Source organism: Parasteatoda tepidariorum, chromosome 2, assembly GCF_982258835.1.
Source record: "Parasteatoda tepidariorum strain Cologne lab strain chromosome 2, Ptep-v5.0, whole genome shotgun sequence".
In the NCBI taxonomy this organism is placed as follows: Eukaryota; Metazoa; Arthropoda; class Arachnida; order Araneae; family Theridiidae; genus Parasteatoda; species Parasteatoda tepidariorum.
The window spans coordinates 10,313,217-10,336,838 of record NC_141756.1 but is presented as its reverse complement, the minus strand read 5'-3'; the positions used below and the strand labels follow the sequence as shown (position 1 = coordinate 10,336,838).

General features: G+C 26.4%; 1 protein-coding gene and 1 long non-coding RNA gene across 3 annotated transcripts in view; one reads left to right on the top strand and one right to left on the bottom strand.

Annotated features, from left to right (window-relative positions):
* Positions 1-1,055: 1,055 nt before the first annotated feature.
* LOC147814430 (uncharacterized) lies at positions 1,056-13,135 on the bottom strand. Its single transcript, XR_015431277.1, has 3 exons — positions 7,297-13,135; positions 5,537-5,653; positions 1,056-3,106 (listed from the first exon to the last, which is right to left on the bottom strand). It is a non-coding gene; the product is annotated as an uncharacterized LOC147814430 (long non-coding RNA).
* Positions 13,136-13,372: 237 nt separating this feature from the next.
* The window catches only part of Cdc27 (cell division cycle protein 27), a 37,066-nt gene continuing 26,816 nt past the window's right edge, over positions 13,373-23,622 (top strand). For both annotated transcript variants that reach the window (XM_043039869.3, XM_043039870.3), the window contains exons 1-3: positions 13,373-13,609; positions 16,321-16,396; positions 16,472-16,619. In XM_043039869.3, coding sequence (XP_042895803.1) covers positions 13,586-13,609; positions 16,321-16,396; positions 16,472-16,619 — 248 coding nt within the window. In that variant the 5' untranslated portion in view covers positions 13,373-13,585. The remainder of the gene's footprint in view (positions 13,610-16,320; positions 16,397-16,471; positions 16,620-23,622) is intronic.

Below are 23,622 nucleotides of genomic sequence, written 5' to 3'. Positions count from 1 at the left end.
ATTAAAAAGTCTGAAAACAAGATTAATAATTTAAAAATGTTTTTAAAAATATTTTATTTTAATAATTTTTCTTCTTGTTTTATTATATTATTTTTCACGTTTTCTCTATATTTTTCACTTATTTTATGAGCTCTATATACTTGCAGCTTATGTGCAGTAAATAAAACTTATTATTTTTCTTAATTTTTTTCTCTTTTCTTTTTACCCTTATTGTGCTATACATGTGTGTGGTGTGTGTGTATATATATATATATATAAATATATAAGTTCAAAATGAAGAATAAAACAAAGAAAAATTAAAGACATATGAAAAAAAGGGGGTGGGAAATAATAAGTAAAAAAAAAAACAACAAACAATATTTTATTTAAAAAAAAAAAAAAAAAAAAAAAATGAAATGTTAATTAAAAAACCGGAAAAAAAGCCGGAAAAAAAAAGATATAATCTTTTCTTCAGCCCACACGATTATATCCGCAAAACAGAGTGCTTTCTGATATTGTATCAATAAAGCCAAAGCAAAATATATTAATACAATAGTGTGAGGAGCACTCAAAAAAATTTTTTTTATAAAGTAACTACGTAAAAATAGATCATAAAAAGTAAATATAACATGTAAAAACAGATAATAAAATAAAATAAAAAGAAAAAATAAAATAAAAAACATTAAAAAGGGGGGACTATAAAGCGAGTAGCAAAATCATAACAACTTACTTGGACAGTTATTTTTCAAGAATGATTTAAAAATGTTTTCGCAGAAAGATTGCCAGATTACAAAATATGAAAACAAAAGATGTTTCTTTGTTTTATTCTTCATTTTGAACTTATCTAATGAGTGCTGTTTACTTGCAGCTTAAGCGCAATAAATGTTACTTATTGTTTTTCTTAACTTTCTTAGTGTTTTCTTGTATTTATCTATTTATTATTATATAAATATATATGAGAGTTGTCCATTTACGTAAAGGGTACCCTAATAATGAAATTTAACACCGTAAATTTTTTTTAGAATATTCTCAAAGATGTAGAAATAATTAAATAATATCTACAAGAATACTGTAAATATCTACAAGAATATTTATTTAAACAATAAGAAAGATAAAAAAGAATATATAAAGAAGTTTGATATAAATACATAATTCTGGATGTAGCTACAGATAAATAAATATAATTTTCCTACTAGCATAGATACTCAAGTTAGACATATGATACCAAATAGGAGCGTACTGTACTCAGTCCGTTTCAATTATTAGGTTCACATCCCCTTACACCTACTTATCATTTGATAGGAAACATGGTTAATACCTTCTTGGAAAATAAACCTCCCATGATTCACAGAAAAAGTAATGCAGACCAGTAAGTCATGAGGACCAATGGAGATGATTATTCACAATTGATCAGCTATCAAGTGTCTGAATAAATGTTTCATTTATATAAACACCTCTAAGATTATACTTCTGTTCTCTTTTTTTTACCACAGTTGTGTTAAATACAGTCTTCAAATTGATAAGAAAATTAAAGAAATTTTCAATGGGGAAGAAGCATTGAGAGAAGTCATTTCAACTTGAGGGGTCTCATAACCTGTGTGGTCCAGATGAAAAGATCAAAAGATGCCGATGTCAAAATTATTTCAGGAGTGCAGTACCATTTTCTCTCCTTTCTTTAAAAAGATAAGGATTTTTCGGTGGTGAAATAGCTTAACAATATTTTTAGTTATGGATAAGGCAAAAAGTTTTATTTACATGCTTTGAAAATGGTGAAAAGTCGCATTTTTTTATCTTGCAATTTATTTAGAAAAAGTAGTGTCCGGTTTGTAGAGATAAAAAACAACGTTTCAGGATCAAAATGACTGTCCGCGTCCGGTTACGGGAGTATCCGCTTTGCGGAGAATGTACGTAATGGTTTATTCATAGAAGATTCCCGGGGAATTAAAAATATCTCCGTATTGAGAGGCGTCCGTTTTGCAGGAGTGTCCATAACAGGAGGTTTCACTGTGTGTATATATATACATACATACATATAAACACATCGATACACACACACAAAAGAGAATTTTAAAATGAAAAAGAAATTTTTTAATTTTTTTAATAGGAAACATAAAGGTTTTCTTCAGAAGGCAGTGCTTTACGATGGTAAAAGCGGTATTTCAAAATAAAGAATAATTATCCTGAGATAAAGATTACTCTTTATAATGTGTCTATATTGCTAAAAAATAAAATATATATACATAAATATATTAAATAAAATAAACTGATTCAAGTAAATTTTTGCTAGTATTATTATTAATTAAGTTAATTTGTAAATAAGGATACAAATATTTTTATAGTTTTAACTGATCTCACAGGTAGATTTTATGCAAATTATTATTTGATGTTCGAAATGGACTGGAAAAAAAGGTACTAAGTTTGAATTAAAGTGATATGAAACTTTTAAACTATAACTGTAAGTGAACTATTTAATACTATTAAATATTATTATTAACTATTAAATATTAACAATTTAATAAATTTATTTCAATCATACTTATTTAGTTTCATGTTTATTTAAATGTAAGCAATGAAGAACGTTTCCTAACCTAAATTAACTTATTCTTAATTTGATATTGAAATGACAACTTTTGTCTTTATCTTACAAATTCATGACAGTATTGAGCTGCGATTAAAACTGATTTTATTTTTTCAGTGAATAGTTTGTAATATTTAAATATCAAATATAAACTTTTTAGTTAGAAATAAATTATAATATTATTTTTCAATAATATTAAGCAAATGTTAACATATTTTATCAACAGGGGTGTTTGTGGGACCCCAAAAAATCCCCTGAAAATTTTACGAACTTACTACCGACATTTTGGAGTTTCGAGAAGGGAGGGAATGAAAAATTACAATTATGAAGTATTGAATGACCTAATTATAAAAGTTCAATGAATTACTTTTTTTGCAAAATTAATAACCATAAATTTTCAAACATATAAACTACTACATTTTATGTAAATATTTTAAATTACCTGAATTAATTCTTAAAAAAAATTATCTAATTTCTGCTGCTTTTTTTTTATTTTCTGATGTTTGTGGGCTTGTCTTTCTTTTGTGGTAAATACAATGAGTATTGAAGCTAAAAAAAATTTGTCAGAAGTAAATTATTATATTGTCTCTACACTCATAATATTTAACAAATCTGTGACAATTAAAATTTTTTACATCAATTGCTTTAAATCAAATCATTAAAAAATAAATTAAAGTATTTTTGAATGAAAAATCTTAAAAACATAAGATTTTTTGCTGCATTTAAAATATTGAACTCTTCATACTTATTTAAAATCTTGTCTCTAAATACTATTAAGTTATTTCCTAAAATAAAATAAGAGCACTGAAAATTTTGAAGGTAATAATACAACAATAAAATGCAATAAGTAAAAAAAAATATTAGTAAAAAAAAGTAATAAAGTAAAATAATTGTTTAAAAACAATATGCAATTAGTGGATGGTCCCTTAGATAAAAAATTTACGTTATGAAACTCAATTAATTCTTATCTGTATTAAATGAAATGAATAAAAGGGAAATGGAAAGTTTGAAGCTTTGTGATTCTTGACTGTTCTGAGGATCAACACGAAAATAAATATGTACTTAGTGGATGGTCCCCTAGTTAATTCAAAGATCATGGTACTAATCTATAAATAGAATAGCGCAAGAAGGCCATTAGCTTGCCATTGACGAAGACGATGGCACTTCAATAACGATGAAATCAACAAGAGAAAATTTCTTATGCTTGTAGCGTATCTACCACTACAAAATTACAACTACAATTCACTAGTATCTAAGACATGTTAACTCGACTCTATGTCGGGGTACCTTTTCATAGATGACGGTTGACATGGTCTAATACTCCTCTCCCCACATTGGTGACCCGGACGTGATGTGAACACGCCTACCTTGACAAAAACGCCCACTTTGATCTGGATACGCCTACATCGGCAGTAACGCCTACATCGTTGGATGGTCCACATTGAACAGTTGACTTGCTACTTGTGACTGCATCATTATCCACCTCCTCACGCAGTTGCTACTCAGTCTCATCTCGATCACACACAACGTCGGCTTGCATACTTGTGATTACTCGACTGCTAACGGCAACAGAGGAGCGACTACGACCGTGAAGTTAATACACCTCTCACATTCAGCACTCAAAAAATACGGTGATCTTAATACAGCTCTCCCGGCTTCGCACAAAACAGCAATGAATCAACTAGTGGCATCCATTCATCGAATTCTATCATAGCTATAATTCTGGTGGGGGAGTACTGTAGCGTATCTACCACTACAAAATTACAACTACAATTCACTAGTATATAAGACATGTTAACTCGACTCTATGTCGGGGTACCTTTTCATAGATGACGGTTGACATGGTCTAATACTCCTCTCCCCACATGCTATTGAAATTTGGCAATGTTTCGTTGGTCCCCGAAAAATCTTTGGCGCAGATTCGACGCAAATTTAACATAAAATGCCGTTTTTGCGCAGTAATGCGCAAATATCCCGGTTTTACGCAAAATTCGCAGCACTTGAAGCCCTGTAGCTTTTAAAGCAAACAAAATTACCCAGATCAAAATAAATTATTAATTATTATTCCTACTTCCTTTTGAACGACGATCCCCGGAATTTCCGGGTATCAAAGTTCAAAATCCCCGGAATTCCGGGGTTTCCCCGGAGCACAAACACCCCTGTATCAATGAGTAACTGAAGTATAGCAATATCATCATTTATTACAAAATATAGCAAAATGGGTAACTGAAAAAAAATACTTGGATAGAAGATTAAATCCTCACAAGTGCATCAAGATGTAATTATATCAAGGAAAAACCAACAAATGGTTAGAAGTCAAAATTTGACATCTTAAACTTAATGACATTGAACTAAAAATATACAACTTCAGGGAAGTTCTCAAAGATAATTACAAAAAAAAAAAAAAAAACATATAGACCTCCTATTGAATTTGTGCAAACCTAGCCCATAAAATTGGATAAATCAAAAGTGTATTTTGGAACTCCTGTCACAATAATATTTAAGATATCAAGAATTTTAAAACCATATGGAAGATTGTTAGTTTTATTTTAGTTTACAACAAATTTGCCATCAAATTATGTGATTACGTAGAAAATATATGGTTCCCTAAAAAGGGATAAAATTTTCAGGGGCCTGTCTATTTTTTTTCTGAGAGGTACTAAGAGAGGTCTAGGTTTTTCTGAGATTTTTGTGAAAATTTAGACAGAATTAGTGAAAAATTAAAAATTATATTAAAAAATCAACACAAAAATATGGATTTATCGTTTCTTAAGGGATACAAAAATAAAATTTCAAGAAAAAGTATTTTATGAAACTACCCTTTTTCCTAAAGTTGAATTTGGGTAGGCACCGCTAAACGGTAGTAAATTCGGCCTGGACAAACCCCTGATTTTACTTAAAAACAAAATTTATTAAACAATAAATAAATAATGGAAACAGTATTTCAAAAAACACAAGATGAAATGAATTCTATATTACCTGAATGTTTTTCAACGTGTTTACTTATTTCCACAGCATCATTTGTAGAATAGGAACAATCGAAACAAATATACTTTTGATTCTTTTGAGAATTTTGATTGATATTTATAATTTTATCTGAAAAAGTACAGATGTAATTAAAGAGAAATTGAAAAAAAAATAGCCAGTACAAATATAAAATAGCACATAATTAAACAAAACTATCACTAGTATACTTGTAAAAATCATAAAAAAACAGCAAAATTTAATAAAATTTTTCTAATACTTAACAATTAAATACTTAATAATTAAATACTACAGCTAATACTAGTTTAAATCCTAATTATAACCACAAAATTCAATAAAAATATAAAAAAGATAAAACATAATATTTAAAAATTATAAATACTATAAAGAATCTAAAAATGAAAACTTTATAAAATAAAAATAATAAACATAAAACCTAAAGATAGTTTCAGTAAGCAACAATTAGTTATTGTAATGCTTTCTAAATTTAACATTAAACTAAGATTACAGAGTAATTTCTATGTTTTTTGACGTTACAGTTTTGATGTTCACTTCGATTATAAGAAAATAAACATAATAAATATTCATAATTCATGTAAATAATATTAAAAACAAATTTTAATAATAAGGCAAGCAATAAAAAACAAATTCCTAAATGTGAAAGGCATATATATGAATTGTTCACTGCATATGTAAAACTAAGTCTTGGTAAAATAGGTAAAAGTAAAGATTTATTAAAATTACAGCAACAGCAAATAGTAGTAAACATGATAAACTTAGCCTTTTACCCATTTTTTTAAAAAATATATAAAAGATTTTTATCATTTCTTTAAGAAATTGCGAAGTTCTTTTTTCAGTGTACATTCATTTTTATAACTATAGGCATAAACTAAAAAATTAAATACATTTTAATTCATACTGAATTATTGAAGTATAATAAAAATCAAATGAGACAGTGCAGATAAAAGCTCACATTCAAAACATTAAAGATTCTTAAATAATCAAAGACAATCATTAATAATAATAATAAAACCACATGAATTATTAAACAAATATCAAGATTTAAATACTCTTTAAGTCTTCCAAATATAAAGAAATTTGTAAACATAGAATTTACTTTTATAAGATATTATTAATTATATACATTTAAAAATATTAAACACTGGAGAATTTTGTTATAAATAGTCACTTAAATATTATAAATATACTTCAAGGCTTTTTAACATTATTGCATAAACACAATCATTTTAATAACCAGGTTATAACATTACTTTCACAATACCAAAGCCACTGACCCTTAAAAAACAACAAAATAATTAGACAGTATGAAGTATTGCACAAAATAAATAAGGACATTGTTGCATAAAAAAAATGCAAATCATATAACACAGAATCGAAAAAGTTTAACAGTAATCTTATCACAAACAAAGAAAAATAATAGATAATGCAACTATGTAAACGCATTAGCAATAAATTATAGTTCACAACATTTTAATATAATATAATGTTTACTATCATTAATCATTATTTAATTTCTTAGTAACTCACAGATCTTATGAGTAGATGAAAAAAAAAGAAAAAAAACATGAATCACAAAAAAATATGTGAACATCCAAACAAAAATCTTTAATCACATAAATATTCTTGCAAAGTTTTTACAAAACATGAAGACAAATTTATCAATTTTAGAAATCATTTAATTTATATACAATCTGAATACTTATAAATTAAATACATCACACTAAGAAACTAACCTGTATAATATACACAATCGTGTGATGCGCGCTCCAGAAAAATTTCTAACCCTGACAGAACTTTTTGTAACTATTACTAAAAAAAGAAACATAAAAAAAACACCTCTTCAATTAAAGTTTGTCTTTTTTTAAGTCCTAAAAGAAAAAAACATTTACGCTTTTTCTTACCAATGCAAATGTGATTTAAAATCTCATCTCGATTCCTAATTAAAGCGATTTAAAATTGTGTATAGTATTTCTTATTTTCACGATTTTATATTAAAAATCACATTTTTCAGGCACGAGATTTCATATTCACATTTCATATGAGTCATGTTCAAGATTAAAAATTATATATTTACAGATAAATGCTTCCTACATACAATCTTTTATTGCTCAAATTTCAAGTTCTTTTTTTTTTTAATCATTTAAAAAGTGTTTAAGCAGATTGCATTTTTGGATTTCTATTTTTAGTTTTTCTTTCAAACTCATTCCAGTGATATGAATCAATAGAGTTCTATAAAAATTAAACATTTTTAAAAGAATCTGTGACTTATAAACATATTTCATCAAAATGAGTTGGCGAAGAAAGGGTTGAAACTAGTTACAAGAATGAATCAAGGTATGAAGATAGTTTTTTAAGGGAGATCTAATACCAGCTAAGTTTTTCATTTTATCTAAATCTGTTAAAAAAAATTTATGTATAGACACAGGGTTGTAATACAATAACATCAATTTTACTTAAAAAGTTTACCAATTACAATTTTAATTAAGCAGACACTAGAAATATAACTTATTATAAAAAGAATATTCTTAACCTTATTAATATATTTTGACTACAATTCAAAGACTTAATAAAACTGCAAATAAACTAATAATAAAAAATTTTACTTAAAAAAATTTAATCAAAAAGTGCTTAATAACAAACATAATGAAAAACTTTTCAACCACATAAGTCATACATCCGCAGAATGCATTGAATAGAGAAATTAAATTTAATTGATTCACGTGTAAATATAAGTCACACGCATAAGCCACATATTACGTAATACATAGAATGTAATAAACAGAGTAATTAAAAAAATTATAGTAAATTTAACTTATTCACATGTAAATATTAGTCAAACATTGCTTAATACATAGAATGTAATGAATAGAAAAATATTTTTTTTAAAAAGTAGTAAATTTGATTCCCATGTAAATATAAGTATGAAACATAAGTCACACATTACATAACCCATAGAATGAAGTTAATAGAGAAATTTAAAAAAATTATACAGGAGTCTGTCTACGTTTTTGTGAAAGGTACCTATTTTGTGAAAATTTAGACATAATTTGTGAAAAATTAAAAATTATATTAAAAAAATCAATACAAAGACATGGTTAAAATATAGATTTATCGTCTCTTAAGGGATACAAAAATAAAATTTTAAGCAAAAGTATTTTGTGAAACTACTGTTTTTCCTAAAGTTGAATTTGTGAAGGTACCTGGACAGACCCTTGTTACAGTAAATTTAATTAATACATGCGTAAATATAAGTCATAAGCATATGCAGGGATGAGAGTAGTCAGAAAGTAAAAAAGAGGAAATCCAAAAAACAAAAAAAAAGAAAGAAAAAAAAAGAATATATATATATATATATAAACAAAAATTTGACAAAAAAGTGCGATTTTAAAACTTGTAAACCATGTGAATATAAATCCCGATATGAGACTTTTAAATCACGTAAATATGAAACTCTACATCGAATTTAAAAAATGCGAAAATACAAATCATGATTTTTTAAATTTTTTAATCACGATGCATAATTTTTAAATCGCGCGATATTACAACCACAAAAACGAATCACGATATTGGATTTTAAGCTCACGTGAATACGAATTGCTACATAGGGCTTTAAAAGCTCGTAAATACAAATCGCGATATTGATTTTTTAAATCTCGTAAGTAAGAATCGCACTTACAATATTTAAATCGCCTGAATAAGAATCGCAACGTTCAACTTTTAAATCAGGTAAATACGAAAATCGAGATTTGATAATAAAATCGAGATTTTAAAAATGCATAAATACAAAACACGATATTGGATTTTTAAATGTCGTAAAAAAGAATCATCAGGGGTCTGTCTAGGTTTTTCTGAGAGGTACCTATTTTGTGAAACCTTAGGACATAATTTGTGAAAAATTAAAAATCATATTAAAATATCAACACAAAAATATGGATTTATCGTTTCTTAAGGGATACAAAAATAAAACTTTAAGAAAAAGTATTTTGTGAAACTACCGTTTTTCCTAAAATTGAATTTGTGAAACTACCGTTTTTCCTAAAGTTGAATTTGTGAAGGTACTGCTAAACGGTAGCAAATTCGGCCTGGACAGACCCCTGATCATAATATACGATGTTTAAATAGCGTAAATAAGAATAGCAATGTGCAACTTTTAAATCAGGTAAATACAAAAATCGATGATTGATATTAAAATCACGTGAATAAAAATCGAGATCTGAATTACGAAAATACGAGCTATCCAGCCGACGGATAAAAAATACGGAAAATCTTATTTTCTGTGCGTGAAATCGGAGAAAATAGCTAAAATAAGTAAAAATGCGGAAGGGTTAGTAGCTAGGGCGTAGATTGAATTTTCTGTTTATCTTTGAAAATCGTAAATAAATATAATTATTTTACTTCAATGACTGAATTTTAAAAAAAAACGGGATATTTATTTAAAAAAACGAAGCTTTTAGAGAATCGGAGTTTTTGATAAAAAGGCTGAAATTCGAGAGACAAAAAAAATCTCATCCCTGTATAAAGGTGAACCAGTTTTATCCCAAGGAAATGATTTTTAGAGAAACTTCAGACGGAGGAAAAGGGACTTCAACAATTTCCCTCCGCGGAAAATTAAATTCTTCATAAAACATTTTAACTTGGGCAAAAAAAATTTCAGCGGAAATTAGCGGGAAAAATGGAAAAATCTGGAAAAAAGCGGAAATCCGCGGAAGAATCTCATCCCTGCATATGTCATACATTACGTAATACATAGAATGTACTGATTAAAAAAATTATAGTATCTTTAATTGATCCGCTAGTAAAGAAAATACTATTATCAGGATCTCATAATAGACTAAAAAAGAAATAATATATACGATGTGAAAGTAATTTTAACACTATTCTCTTATTTAATCTATTTATTAGCTCAATTTAGCAAAAAAAGTTTCAGAAGCACAAATAATTCACCTAAACTTACAATCTAAATTTTATGGATGGTTAGCTGAATGTAAACAATAACAAGCTAAAACTGGTAGAATTTTATAAAATTTCCAGAGTATCTCTTCCGCTTATGAGACGATGTGTGAACAGGCTTATTATTCTAAGAATTTATTTTCCTCTTATTAATCAATTTATTAGCTCAATTTAGCAAAAAAAGTTTGAGAAGCAGAAATAATTCACCTAAACTTACAATCAAAATTAAATGGATGGTATACTGAATGTAAATAATTGGAACAAATTTAGAAAATTTCCAGAGTATCCCCCCGCTTATGTTATGCTTACGAGGCGATGTGGGAACAAGCTTATTATTCTAAGAATTTTTAATATTGTGATTTGTGTGAATTTTAACAGAAGTTTTCTGTATTTTATGAATTCTAAAAGGTCGTGAACCCAAAACTAATTTAACAAAACTAATATCACAGCATAAAAAAATTTAAGATTAGCCATGTTTTGAGTGATATCTCTTATTTGGCTATAGTTGCGTAAAATGGAACATTTAGTTATTTTTTTGGGTAGTATTATAGCACGCTTGAGGAGTCTTCTAAATTCAATTGTTATTTGTTTCGTTGAAAGTTACATTAAAAGAACACTTTATATAGAAAGCTCTACAAGTATAATATTGGATAGTGCGTTTTTCTAAGTTTAGGTGTAAATATCAGTAGGAAGTAGTATCCCGAAAGTCTTATGAGGAATTTTAACCCCTAGCGCTATCTGCACTTAGCTTTACAAGGTTAACCATCCATATGATCATCAATAACCAAGCAAAAAATCTCAGCCCATAAACAGAGTTTTTCTGAACTGCTATTTCATACAATTTAACATATTAATATTATTTCATATTATCCGATCATCCAATCATATTAATATTATTAAAGCAATTTAAATCATAGTTATTTTTTGCAACTATACTTTGTTCTTTTTGTTGTGTTATTGATATTATACTAGTTAGATTGTGGGTTGAGGTAAATTACTTGAACTTGAGAAATTACTTTTTAACTAATTCAGCAATACGACAAACAACGTGCGACTGGTGTGCAGAGATTTTTAACTCTACTACAAACATATTTCACATACTGAAAATAATCCTAACAATATCAGTCCTAAGGTTTCTTTACACATGTTTATATAAAAATTTAAAAAATTATTTTCTTTGTTTCCCATTACGTCTAAACTCTGCATTAACGATAACCACGTAAACGACTTTATTTAAAAGAGGTTTTGAAATCTTACAACAGAATAAAAATTAGAAAAGAAATTGACTCACAAACAGTTAGAAATAATATCTTGAATAATAGAGGCAAAAAACCGGAATTTATATGACAAAATGGAAATGTTTGTGAGATCAAATGTGATAATGCTGTAAAATCATGGGCAGTGCAAGAGAAAAAGAAACTTATTGAAATTTTAATGGAATTGAAATGTTTTAGTTAATTTTTTTAAACAAAAAATGCCAAATTCCTATTAAATTGGACTTACTCATTTAAAATGTGATGTGAATTTTACTTTTTCAAAATAAGTCATAAGTATTTTCACACTATAAAAAAAAAAAAAACCTGCTATATCCTTGCTTGTATATCAGGTTACACTTCAAGATCAAAATTTTATTTACATGCACTAGAAATAAAAACAAACAAGAGAAAAATTTAAAAAAATAATAATTTAAGAGAGGTATTTAACAACAATAATTGTTGACACTAAATTAGTAGCAAAAGATCATAACCTAGAAAAGAATAACATCATAAACAAATTACATAATCATTACTTTTGCTTTAAAAATTAAAATACAATAACGATTAATCAGCATGCAAAAAGTCATAAGAATATTAAAAATAAGCACAGTACATCTATTGACCATGTGAAATAAAAACATATAAAGTTCTTAAATTAAGACACTAAATTTTACACTACTTTGATCTATAGCACAATAATAATAAAGCAATTGATTTCATTCTTTTAGGCTTTGCACTGAATTGATTTAAACAACTAATCATTGGATTGAATTAACTAACTCATTATTTGTTATAATTTACACTTTTTGACAAAATATCATGAAAGAATATCATAACTTCGACTTTCCTACAATGCAAAGATAAATAAATGCAATTGATTTTTATATTTTTTTGAATGTTACGTAAATACTTTAAAAAAATCGAACACCATGGTATCGACTGATCAAAGAACAATTCTAGAATAAGCAGAACAAATGTTCCAACGTCTGTAGACATTGGAGAACTTGATTGTTCGATTCATAATTTGAAAAATAAAAGAGGTGAAAGTAAAAATTGGATTCAAAAACAATCGAATTTCAGAATCATGCCTTCACATTTGAAGAAGAAAAGAAGTTCCTGGGGAAAAATATTAATTTCAATTTTAAAACCATTCCGAATTTTCACAAGCATATCTTTCAATGTTTCGTAACTTAATTATCAACTATAAATGATTTAATGTAATGCTTCAAAAGAAAACAAAATTTCACATGGATGCCAAAATATTTATAAAAGAGAACAAAGAAAAAGAAATGGTAATTTCAAGCGGTAATTTTTTTAAATTTCAAAAACACGCCATATTTGAATCACGAAGACAGGAAAACAAATATAATAAACGGTTCATCGATACGATGAATTCAATCGAAAAAATCGATCAAAGATATATCGATGAATAGTGTAAATTGCTCATCAATTCTAATTTTTTTGAAATACAAAATAACTGTTAATTTTTTCAAATTTTATATCAAAGTAAACTTATCTTACTTTACTACATTTTTAAGAAAAAATAAATTTCGTTATTATTAATGCCAAGGAGTGGTGGAAAAGAAGTGAACTAATAATCATCATAAAAGAACTGCAGCGCCCTCTGTAAAAACGTATATATGTTGTATAATTTATTATTTAAATAAAATATGAAAGTGTTTATAAAATTTTGCTCGCCAGTAACTTTAAAATATGCATAATTTATGTAAATATTTACTTACTGTGATGAACTTTACATTTATTCTATTTTATTAAAACAGGGATTTTAGTTTTCTTTATAAATTTAGGACCTAACATGATAATTCAAGAGCCTGTCCAGGTACTATAAAGATTACTTTTTCACATTACCAAACCGTTAGTTTCGTTAATTTGTATATTTCATCAGCTTTTTGTTCATTAAAATATTACTGAATTTTATATAATATGTTTCTGATGTCTAAAACACATTTCATTTACTACGCAAGTCACCATTTTACTAACGTTATTTCCAAGAAATTTGAATAGAGGTCAGCTTTTGCTGTTATTTTTATTTGTATCATTCTTTTCAAAAGTTGACTTCCGTTTAATAAAATTATTAAGCTTAAGTATTCCATATGATCTTGATTAAAATACTATGTACTACGCAGAATAACATTTACCCTTGAAATATTCATATTATTTGTGTGAGAATATTAAAGTTTAGACATTAGATTTGTTTAGCATAACTAGTTTGGAGAAACAAATGTATATGGCATTCATTTTAACAAAAGATTGTATTTATTTCATACTAAATTCTTTAATAACGACGAATGTCTGCTAGGTATAATTTTACAAAAATAGTCATAGGCTGTTTTCAATAATCAAAATAGTAATTTTCTTATCACAATCCCAATGAATTTAAAAAAGTTAATTGAAATTATAATTTTATATATGAAGCATTTTTGTCTGTTTGCAAAATTATTTTTTCCGTTTTACCTTCAGACAAGCATTTCTAAACATAAGTTTATATAAGGTCAGCAGTTCAAAAATTTCTACTATGCCTGTGATTATTATAAAATTAAAACTGCTGCCTTAGGGAGAACAATTAAATTTAAAACTTAATCATACCAAACAAGTTAGATTACGTTCTTGATCTCTTTTATCAATAGATAGTGATTGTCAAGTTTTTAACGATTTAAAATTTTTTTGGAATATTGTAATGATGATTTACTAAATCCAAGAAAGAAAATAATTAGTGCGGCATTTTTCCACCTAAAATTCGAGAATATTGCCCATAAAGTAGGATTTAAAAACATATTATGTTTACAATTTTTAAAAAAAAACTATTACATATATACAGTTTTATTCTATACGAGTAGTTTTTTTTCCCCTTTTGTATACGCAACGCTTCTGTTACTTTAAGTTAGTAATCATTAGTAAAAGTAATTTGCAGAAGAATATTAGTGCTAGGGAAGTTTGTTGCAGAAAGTCCGAAAAGATTCTGTCGCAGGGATACTGTGTTCTACATTGTATCAAATATTTATAATCATGTGGGAAATGCACAGGGTTTTTATTTTACCCAACCTGAAAAAACCTGGGTGAGTTTTTTAAAGGAAACTCATTTGAAAATGCCCTAGTAGGTTTTTTCATAATTACATTTTATTGTTAACAAGTCTACTCTGGATGTTAAGTTTATAATACATTCATTGTAATATTTGTATTTCCATTATTTCTATATTCAGTGCTTTTAAATTTTTAATTAAGCTTTTTAAAAACAAGTATATTATTAGAGAGTGGAAATAATGTATTCTTACAAAACATTTTAACTAATTCAGAATACAATTGAAACTACTGTTATTAAAATGTACCATATGAAATGTTATTAGTACCACAATTCAATAAAATAAGAGATAATATGTTTATGAAAATTTATTTTAAATACTATTTTCCTAACCTGGTAGTCTAATTACATACAGTGTGAAATGATATTTTTAAAATATCCTCCTTTTTAACTGGTGGAATATTTGTTCTTGTTCTGATGTTTCCTTGCTGAAATACTGGAACTAGTTCTAGAAGCTCTTTCACTGTGATTAACATAGGACACAATAACGCAGTTAGAAAAGTAATGTAATGCAGTGTTCTCCAACCCATTTCATTGAAACTGAATTTAAATTCCTAGATTTATACCCCAAATTAAAAATATTTGTGTTTCATTAAAATTTTATATATTTAAGAAAAAAGGGGCCCCGAAGGCAGTGGCGTAAGTTTTTTAATGTTTTAAAAGAAAAGAAAAACGCCGCTACTATTTTCTCTTTCAATTAGTTTCAATAAAAAAAAATTATCATAACTGTAAATATAAATAAAACACAAAACGTTGACAGGTCCGTGGTGATAAAAAGGTTGGGGAACACTGATGTAATGCATACTTATAATTTTGGAGTTAAACATCTACCTTGAAATTTGATGTTTTTTATTTGAATTAAAATAAATTTAAATCGTTCATTTCTTCACTTTAGCATTTAGTTTTTTATAAATCTTTTCTAAAACAGAATAGGTAAATCTTGCAAAAATTGGACCCTATTACTCTCATTAAAAATGTGATTGCTGATTTATCAATGTAAATGACAATAAAACCCAATTTAACCTTTAAAAAACCTTATAAAGCCCCAGAAAAAAAAACCTGTTGGTTTGGGGGTTTTCTGAAATATAACTGGTTTTTTACAACCCTGGAAATAGATGACTGAAAATGGAAGGTTTTCAAAGTGAAAATATATTACTGTGCATGTTGAAAGATGCGAATATGCCAGATTTTTCTGGCGGAGATAAATAAGCTAATCGTAATTGAATTAAACTTAAATTTTTAGATTTTTTTGGTGAAAATCAAAGGTTTGTTTTTCTTTGAGAGTCTCCTTGAATCTCGTAATATGTTGCTTGTTTTTTTTTGTAACATTAAAGTTTTCTTTGTTGTAATAATTGTAAACTAAAGGTGAATTATTGTAGAATCAATACATGGAAATTAAAATTTTTATTAAATCTGTTTGAAAAAAAATTTTTTTTCTTTGTCTTATTTAGGCTGCTGTGTGGCACGCCTTAAACCATTATGCTTATGAAGATGCTATTTTTATAGCAGAAAGGCTTTATGCTGAAGGTATTTATGATTTTTTTTTGCGTTGTTTTGATATGTTATTTGTGCAACTTTGTTTGACTTTGTTTATTTATTTAGTGAACACAGATGATGCTTTGTATTTATTGGCAACATGCTACTATAGAGCTGGAAGAACAGGCGCTGCCTATTCTGTATTAAAGCGTAAAGGTTGCCATAGTCCTCAGTGTCGCTTTCTATTTGCTAGATGCTGTGTGGATTTAAAAAAGTAAATTTGTTTAAAATGTTATTATCTTCAAACAGTAAGATATTTAATTATTTTAAATAATACATTTTGTATATTGAACAGTGCTTCCTAAACTTTTGAGGGTTCAGGATTTCCAATTGGTATTCCAACTTTAGAGTGATTAGTTGTTTTTTTAATACTTTGGTAATTTTAATCTTTTTTTCAAGCATAGTCAAAGCTTGATATGACAACCACTGTGGCCCAAGCAAAAATAGATTATAATGTGAGGTAGCTATATTGTGGCTACATAAAATTACTAAAAATATTTATTTTTATTACATAAATACTGAATGCATTCTGGCAAAAAAGGCTGCATTTAATTAGGACAACAAAACTGACTAATACAGTTTTTTTTTTTGTGTGTGTGTGTCAATAAAGTATGCATATTATGTAAAATTTAATGTTTAAAAATATAATTTTTTCAAACAGCATCTTTTAATATTGCACATAAACTTCTTTAGCCAATCACTAATGATTTTTCTAAATGGTAAAATTTTGGTTGTCCAGAATTTTTCTGTGTTTAAAGTATTTCAGAGTCTAAGTTTGTTGTGTTTAGTCAAAGCTTGATATGACAACCACTGTGCAGTGGCGTATCTAGGGTATGGCAAGTATGGCGAATGCCATGGGCGCATTATTTCAAAAAGGCGCAAAATTGATCAACATTAACGATTTTTTTACTTTATATATATTACTCTCTCTCTCTCTCTATATATATATATATATATATCGATTTGCTTATCCATCTCTCTCTCTGCATATATATATATATATATATATATATATATATATATATATATATATATATATATATATATATATATATATATATATATATATATATATATATACATACATATAGAGAGAGTTAGTTAGAGGGGGAATTAAAATAAAGTATACAACATTTAACCATTTCATGTGGGCTCGAAAAGAAGACATCGTCTTTTGAGGGACTCTTTTTGTCACTGGGGGAGTGAAGTATGAAAGGGAACCGCTAATCGTAAAACAAAGTAGGTGACAAGAGTCAAACAATTCAGGTTAAATACAATTTGTTAATGTTCATGAATACATTCACGATAAATACTAAAATAAGTAACTGAAAAAAGTATCTTTGTCCCTCCTGCTGTTATATTTTCGACGATTTCGGCAAAAACAAAATTTTAATTATAAAATCATAATTTAAAGAATAATGCTTAATTTTTAATAATTATTACTCTCGTTGCTAACTTTTTGATAAATTCCAATTAAAATATTTTTAATTTTAGAAAATTTCCTAAATAATTCCCATTTAATTTTCATCAAAATCCTTTTACTAAAAGTCTTTTAAGCACATATATAATTTCAAATGCATTTAAAATTTTCGAAAATGTAGCTTATCATTGCTTCACAACAAGTCAAAGCTGTAATAGAAAGAATTTAAGTTATCACCAGGGCCGGATTAAGAACCTCAGAGGCCCTAAGTACTTATATTTTTGGATGCTCCTTAAATATAATTAAGAAGATCAATATAAATAAATAAAATATTTTTCTTAAAGAAAACTAAAGTTTACAAAAATAAATAAATGTATATAACTGCAAAATTTAACACTTTTTGCAGAGAATCTGGTGAAAATCAAAATTTTTCAATTAACTCTGTGAATGTTTTTTAAGACTAATCAAGTATTCTTCGATTTTAGAGGAAAATTAAAATAATTCCTGGTATTTCATTTTTAAAAATTCATTTTAAAAATTTCCTGACCCACAAGCTATTTCCCCCCCTTTCAAATCTATAAAATATAACCTAATTTTATTTTCAAACTTTCCGGGTGTTACGTAATGTTTTCGAACATGCTTTTTAAATTTTTAATAAAAATATTTTCACTGCGGGTGTCAAGTTAATATTCACGTAAAAAAAAAAATAGTGTTCACGTAAAAGCTATTTTCCCCCCTTTCAAATCTATAAAATATAACCTAATTTTATTTTCAAACTTTCCGGGTGTTACGTAATGTTTTCGAACATGCTTTTTAAATTTTTAATAAAAATATTTTCACTGCGGGTGTCAAGTTAATATTCACGTAAAAAAAAAAATATCGAACTTTAACCAATTTTTATGGAGAATACAAAAGGTTAATTCAGTATATAAACGAAATTAGTAATTAATAAAAATAACAAACAACTCTTCTTTTTCTATCTCCTAGAATGTTGAGAAACCTGAGACAGTTCTCCATGAATTAATAAAAGATTTCTTATTATCTACCGCATTTATTATTATTATTAATTCAACTATTTCGCTTTTTGTGTCAAAATCGGTTTGTTTCCACTCCTTTGAAAAACGTAGTGTTTATTTTATTTTAAATTATTATTTTATTCATAATAATCAATCAAAAATATTCTACACATTTAATGTGTTTAATGTAAAACAATTTAAAGTTCTGAATTAATAATAAACTTAATTTATAATTAAACCGTTACATGCTGCTTCACTTTAATTTCATGTTTGTGAAAATTAACAACAGAAAGTGAGTTTTGTATATAAGTGATAGTGTGATTATTTTAGAACGCACAATCATGGTTATATATGAAAATAAAATAATTAACTAATTAATATAATAATTAACTAATTAATATTACTATAGTTTATATAGCCTGTGCTATGTATGATGTTATAGCTTTTGAGTAGTAAATATATCGATATATCAAATTTCTTCTTCCTCGGCAATGCATAACGTATTTATTTAAAATCATGTACTTTTCAGTAATTAAAAAAGAAAACAAATCCTGAAAATATTTATTGATTTTTATTTAGAATAGTTTACTTTGATATTCATTTCAGTTTAAAATAATTTACTTAAAAAAATGCTTTCGACTTAGATTATTTGATATTATTTATGTATATTTTAAAATACCATACGTTAAAATTAAACTATAATAAAGAAGCTGAATCCTTAAATTTTAAATATTTATCTATATGAAAAAATTGAGTAAAAATATAAGAGACTAAAAGAAAATGAAAGGCGAAGGAACGAATTTTAGGATGTTCAAAAGTGGGTGAGAAATGTAAAGAAACTTTTTCTCCTTATCTAAAGGAAAGTGAGACCTCCCATAGTGCATCCCACTGTAACTTTACTCTTTCAGTCCCCCATTCTTAAACAAGAAAAGATAAGAGAAAGACCAGAATGCAGAGAATCCATGATCCCTGAATAAATTTTTATTTTCTTTATTTTTTCACTACCACAAGCAAAGAGAAAAGAATTTGTTCCTCCTCATCGTATCGCATTACAAGATTGTAGTCGTTCTAAAAAGGCAATTAATCAGGGAACCCCTCCAGGCAGGGATAGATCTTTGGTGATGACCAGAGGACAGAGAAATGTAAAATCCATAGGGTGTCTCATGCTTGTAAATCTTCAGTTTCATCAGGGGTTAAAATCTCTTTGAAAAACGTTTTCGGGATCTGTTGAATAGATTTCAAAAAGAACCTCTGCTGTAAATTAGTGTAAATCCTTCCAAAACAGGAAATATTTGTCATCCATGGTGGGAATCACCTCCACAAAAGTGTGAAATACTAAAAATGGGAGGTGCCTCTGTCTGGTAGTACACCCCTCTATTTTGAAAAATAAAGACAGACGTAATTGTAAGTTGTTAGGTGTTCACGCTCCTATGAAAAATTCTGCTCGTTCTAGTTGTTATTTCAAAATTTAATTCAAGAAAATAAATATTTATAATCTATTTTGGAATTTTATAATCTAATTTGATAGGTTACAGCTTTTTCAGATAGGTTTTAATTTATTCAGCTATTTAAGTGGTAAGATTTTTTTCCTTGATTGTAAGTAATCATTTCCTAAATATTTAAATAAATGTATTACGCATAAATTATTAATTAGCGTTATAGGCGTTCGTTATATTTTTTAGAAATGATGTCTATGTGAAGGGATGCCAACTGCTAATATTTCTCAGAAATATTTAATAAGTGGTGGAAAGTTAAAGACCAAAGCTTGCAAACGTTTGGATAATTTTGGTTAAATTTAAAATGCTTACCACTAGATAACTGGAATGAAATTGTGTTTAACACGAAATTTCGAATTATACATACGTAGTGGCTTAAAAAATAATTTTATATCAAATTTAATAATTGTATATCTGCATAAACCAAGAAACAAAACATAAATTTTGCTACCACTAGAAAAAAGTTTCCCATTAAACAGAGCAAGTTGGCATCTATATATATATATATATATATATATATATATATATATATAGATCGAGAGGGACATTTAGCTCTCCCCCCTTATAATTTTATAAATTAGAATTTATAATATTTTTTTAGTTTCTATTATTATTGCTGTTTTATATGAAAAAACATTTAATATGCACAAGGAATTTTTTGTAGTAATAATTATACATTGTATAATTAAATATTCGTTAATGCTTTATTATTAAAATTAATGTGTAGTAAAAAAAAGATAAATGTTAAAATTTCAAATGTTATTGGGGACATAATTTTTTAAATTTCCTGAAAATTTATTGCGATAGGTAAATAATTTTTTGTTTATAGTAACATTCATAAAGTAACATGCTTTTCTTTTTATTTATTAATAGATAAATTTTGAATTTAACCACTTGTAAAAGTTTGATCTTTTTTTCCCTTGAATGGTTAGGAAGCATATCGTCAGTTGTTGGCATTTTTTTTTTTTTTTTTTTTTTTTTTGTACTCTAAGTTACAGAAGTATATTCACTCACAATTTTAATTATATTTTAATGCTTTAAATGTGAATTGCAATAATCCTTCTACTTACAAATTTTCTTCTAATTTTTAAAGACATGTTTGTTCTGAATTTTTAAATTATATTCAGTTAATATTTATCAAACTGCCTTTGACTTTGAAATTGAATCAACTTCTTCCTTATTTCTCGGCCACAAAATTTCGCTAATCTTTCTCCTATATTTTTTCTTTTTTTTCAGATTGCCATTTTCTTCCCTTTTTTTTAATAAAAAATAGATTAAATAAATGCTACTTTTTTAATTTTATATAAATACTAATCTTTTAATTTTCAAGTGTTTTACAATATATGTCACTTACATTACATTTATATCATCCCATATCACATTGCTTGAAAAAAATTGGTATACTATTTTCAAATAGGTTTATTAAGTGTCCTCCATTTATATATTATATTTATTTCTTATAATCAAAGTAAAATGGTAGCAAAATAACATTAATGTTATAATGTGTAGTTTATAACCCAATCATTACAACAGTTTAGTAACTTGAAAGAAAAAGTTATCAATAAAGTGATAATCACAATAATATTTATTCATTAAATAATTATCTCTATTTTAAGAATATATTTAGAAATGTATTTCCATAAAGATGCAAAAACTCATCTTCTCGAATATTTCAATGATTTATATTTTTTTCTTTTTCCTTAAAAACAACTTAATTTACACAATTATAAACGACCTTTATAATTGCGCAGAAATTTTTTTTCACTTTGCTTGAAAATCTCTCTAGGTACTTCTCAGATTGCGATTACCCCCTAAATTTTGGGATTCAGAAATCCAAATCCGTCGAAAAAATGGCATGTATAAACAGAAACTTCAGAGAAAGTACGTTTTAGTATCTGATTTCGTAACTTAAAATATCATACCTGCACCTATTAATTATCATATTTTAAGTCACCCCTTGAACCATTGAGATGAGAAGAAAGTGAAGATCTGATCATTAGATCAAAAGTTATCAGGATGGTTCGTTTATTTATTTTTTTTGCGCACTGAACGTCTACAAATTTATAATTCAAATTTGTTTAATATTTTGCTTTATTTTAAATTTGTTCCATTGTGATGCGAAGAGAAATTTTCATAATTTGTTTTCTTTTAATTAAATATGCTAGAATGTATTCTGGTCTATTTCTTTACTTTTTGCCTTTTTTTTTACTGTTAGCAAAAGAATTATTTCTAGATATTCTTAAAACTAATCGTCAACTTCCCCTAATTTATTTCTCAATAAAAAATGTATTATTGTCGTTATTAAGTCTTGTTTTGTATGTAATTGTGTGTACATTTTTTCTTATTATCTGTTTTTATGTAAGGATTGTAAAACGTAATTATATTAAGAGCATCGGTTTTTTTATTTTATTGAACAGTAAATAAACTAATCAAAATATATCTTTTTTCTTATTGTTGCTATTTTATTCGTAATTATCATAACAAATCGTAATTATTTACACTGTAATCTTTAATGAATTCATTATATCGCGATGATTTTATTTTGATGTTAGCAAAGCGTGATTATTTAAAAAAAATCAATTTCCTTCAGTTTTAATTTTGAAAATGTTGAGTAATCATCCGGTTATGTTATAGTTCTTCTTTAACTCAGAGCTACATTTGTTGTGTGTACGTAATTCTGTTACCAAATTATATTTGTAAAACTTTAAAATATAATTGAGCTTAATTAAACAACTTCTTAGAATTTTTATTGACAATTGAAAAAACGCAATAGAATCTTCTATAAATATGATAAAAAAGGTATTTTAATTTCTTACAGATGAGGATTTCGAATACACGTAAATGCATAACAATTAAAAAGAGATAATTTTATTGTTATATTTAATATTTATTTATTTATAATTTTTTTTTAAATTCAATTCAATCTTTTTGTGATATTGTCAAAAGAGTTAAATACTTCAAACAATGCTTTTATTTTGTATTGGATAAAAAAAAAAAAGAATTTTAATATTTTAGTAAGGGCGCCAGTAAGAGGTTTGCCATAGGCGCTTCTTTCCATAGATACGCCTCTGCCACTGTGGCCCAAGCAAAAATAGATTATAATGTGAGGTAGCTATATTGTGGCTACATAAAATTACTAAAAATATTTATTTTTATTACATAAATACTGAATGCATTCTGGCAAAAAAGGCTGCATTTAATTAGGACAACAAAACTGACTAATACAGTTTTTTTTTTGTGTGTGTGTGTCAATAAAGTATGCGTATTATGTAAAATTTAATGTTT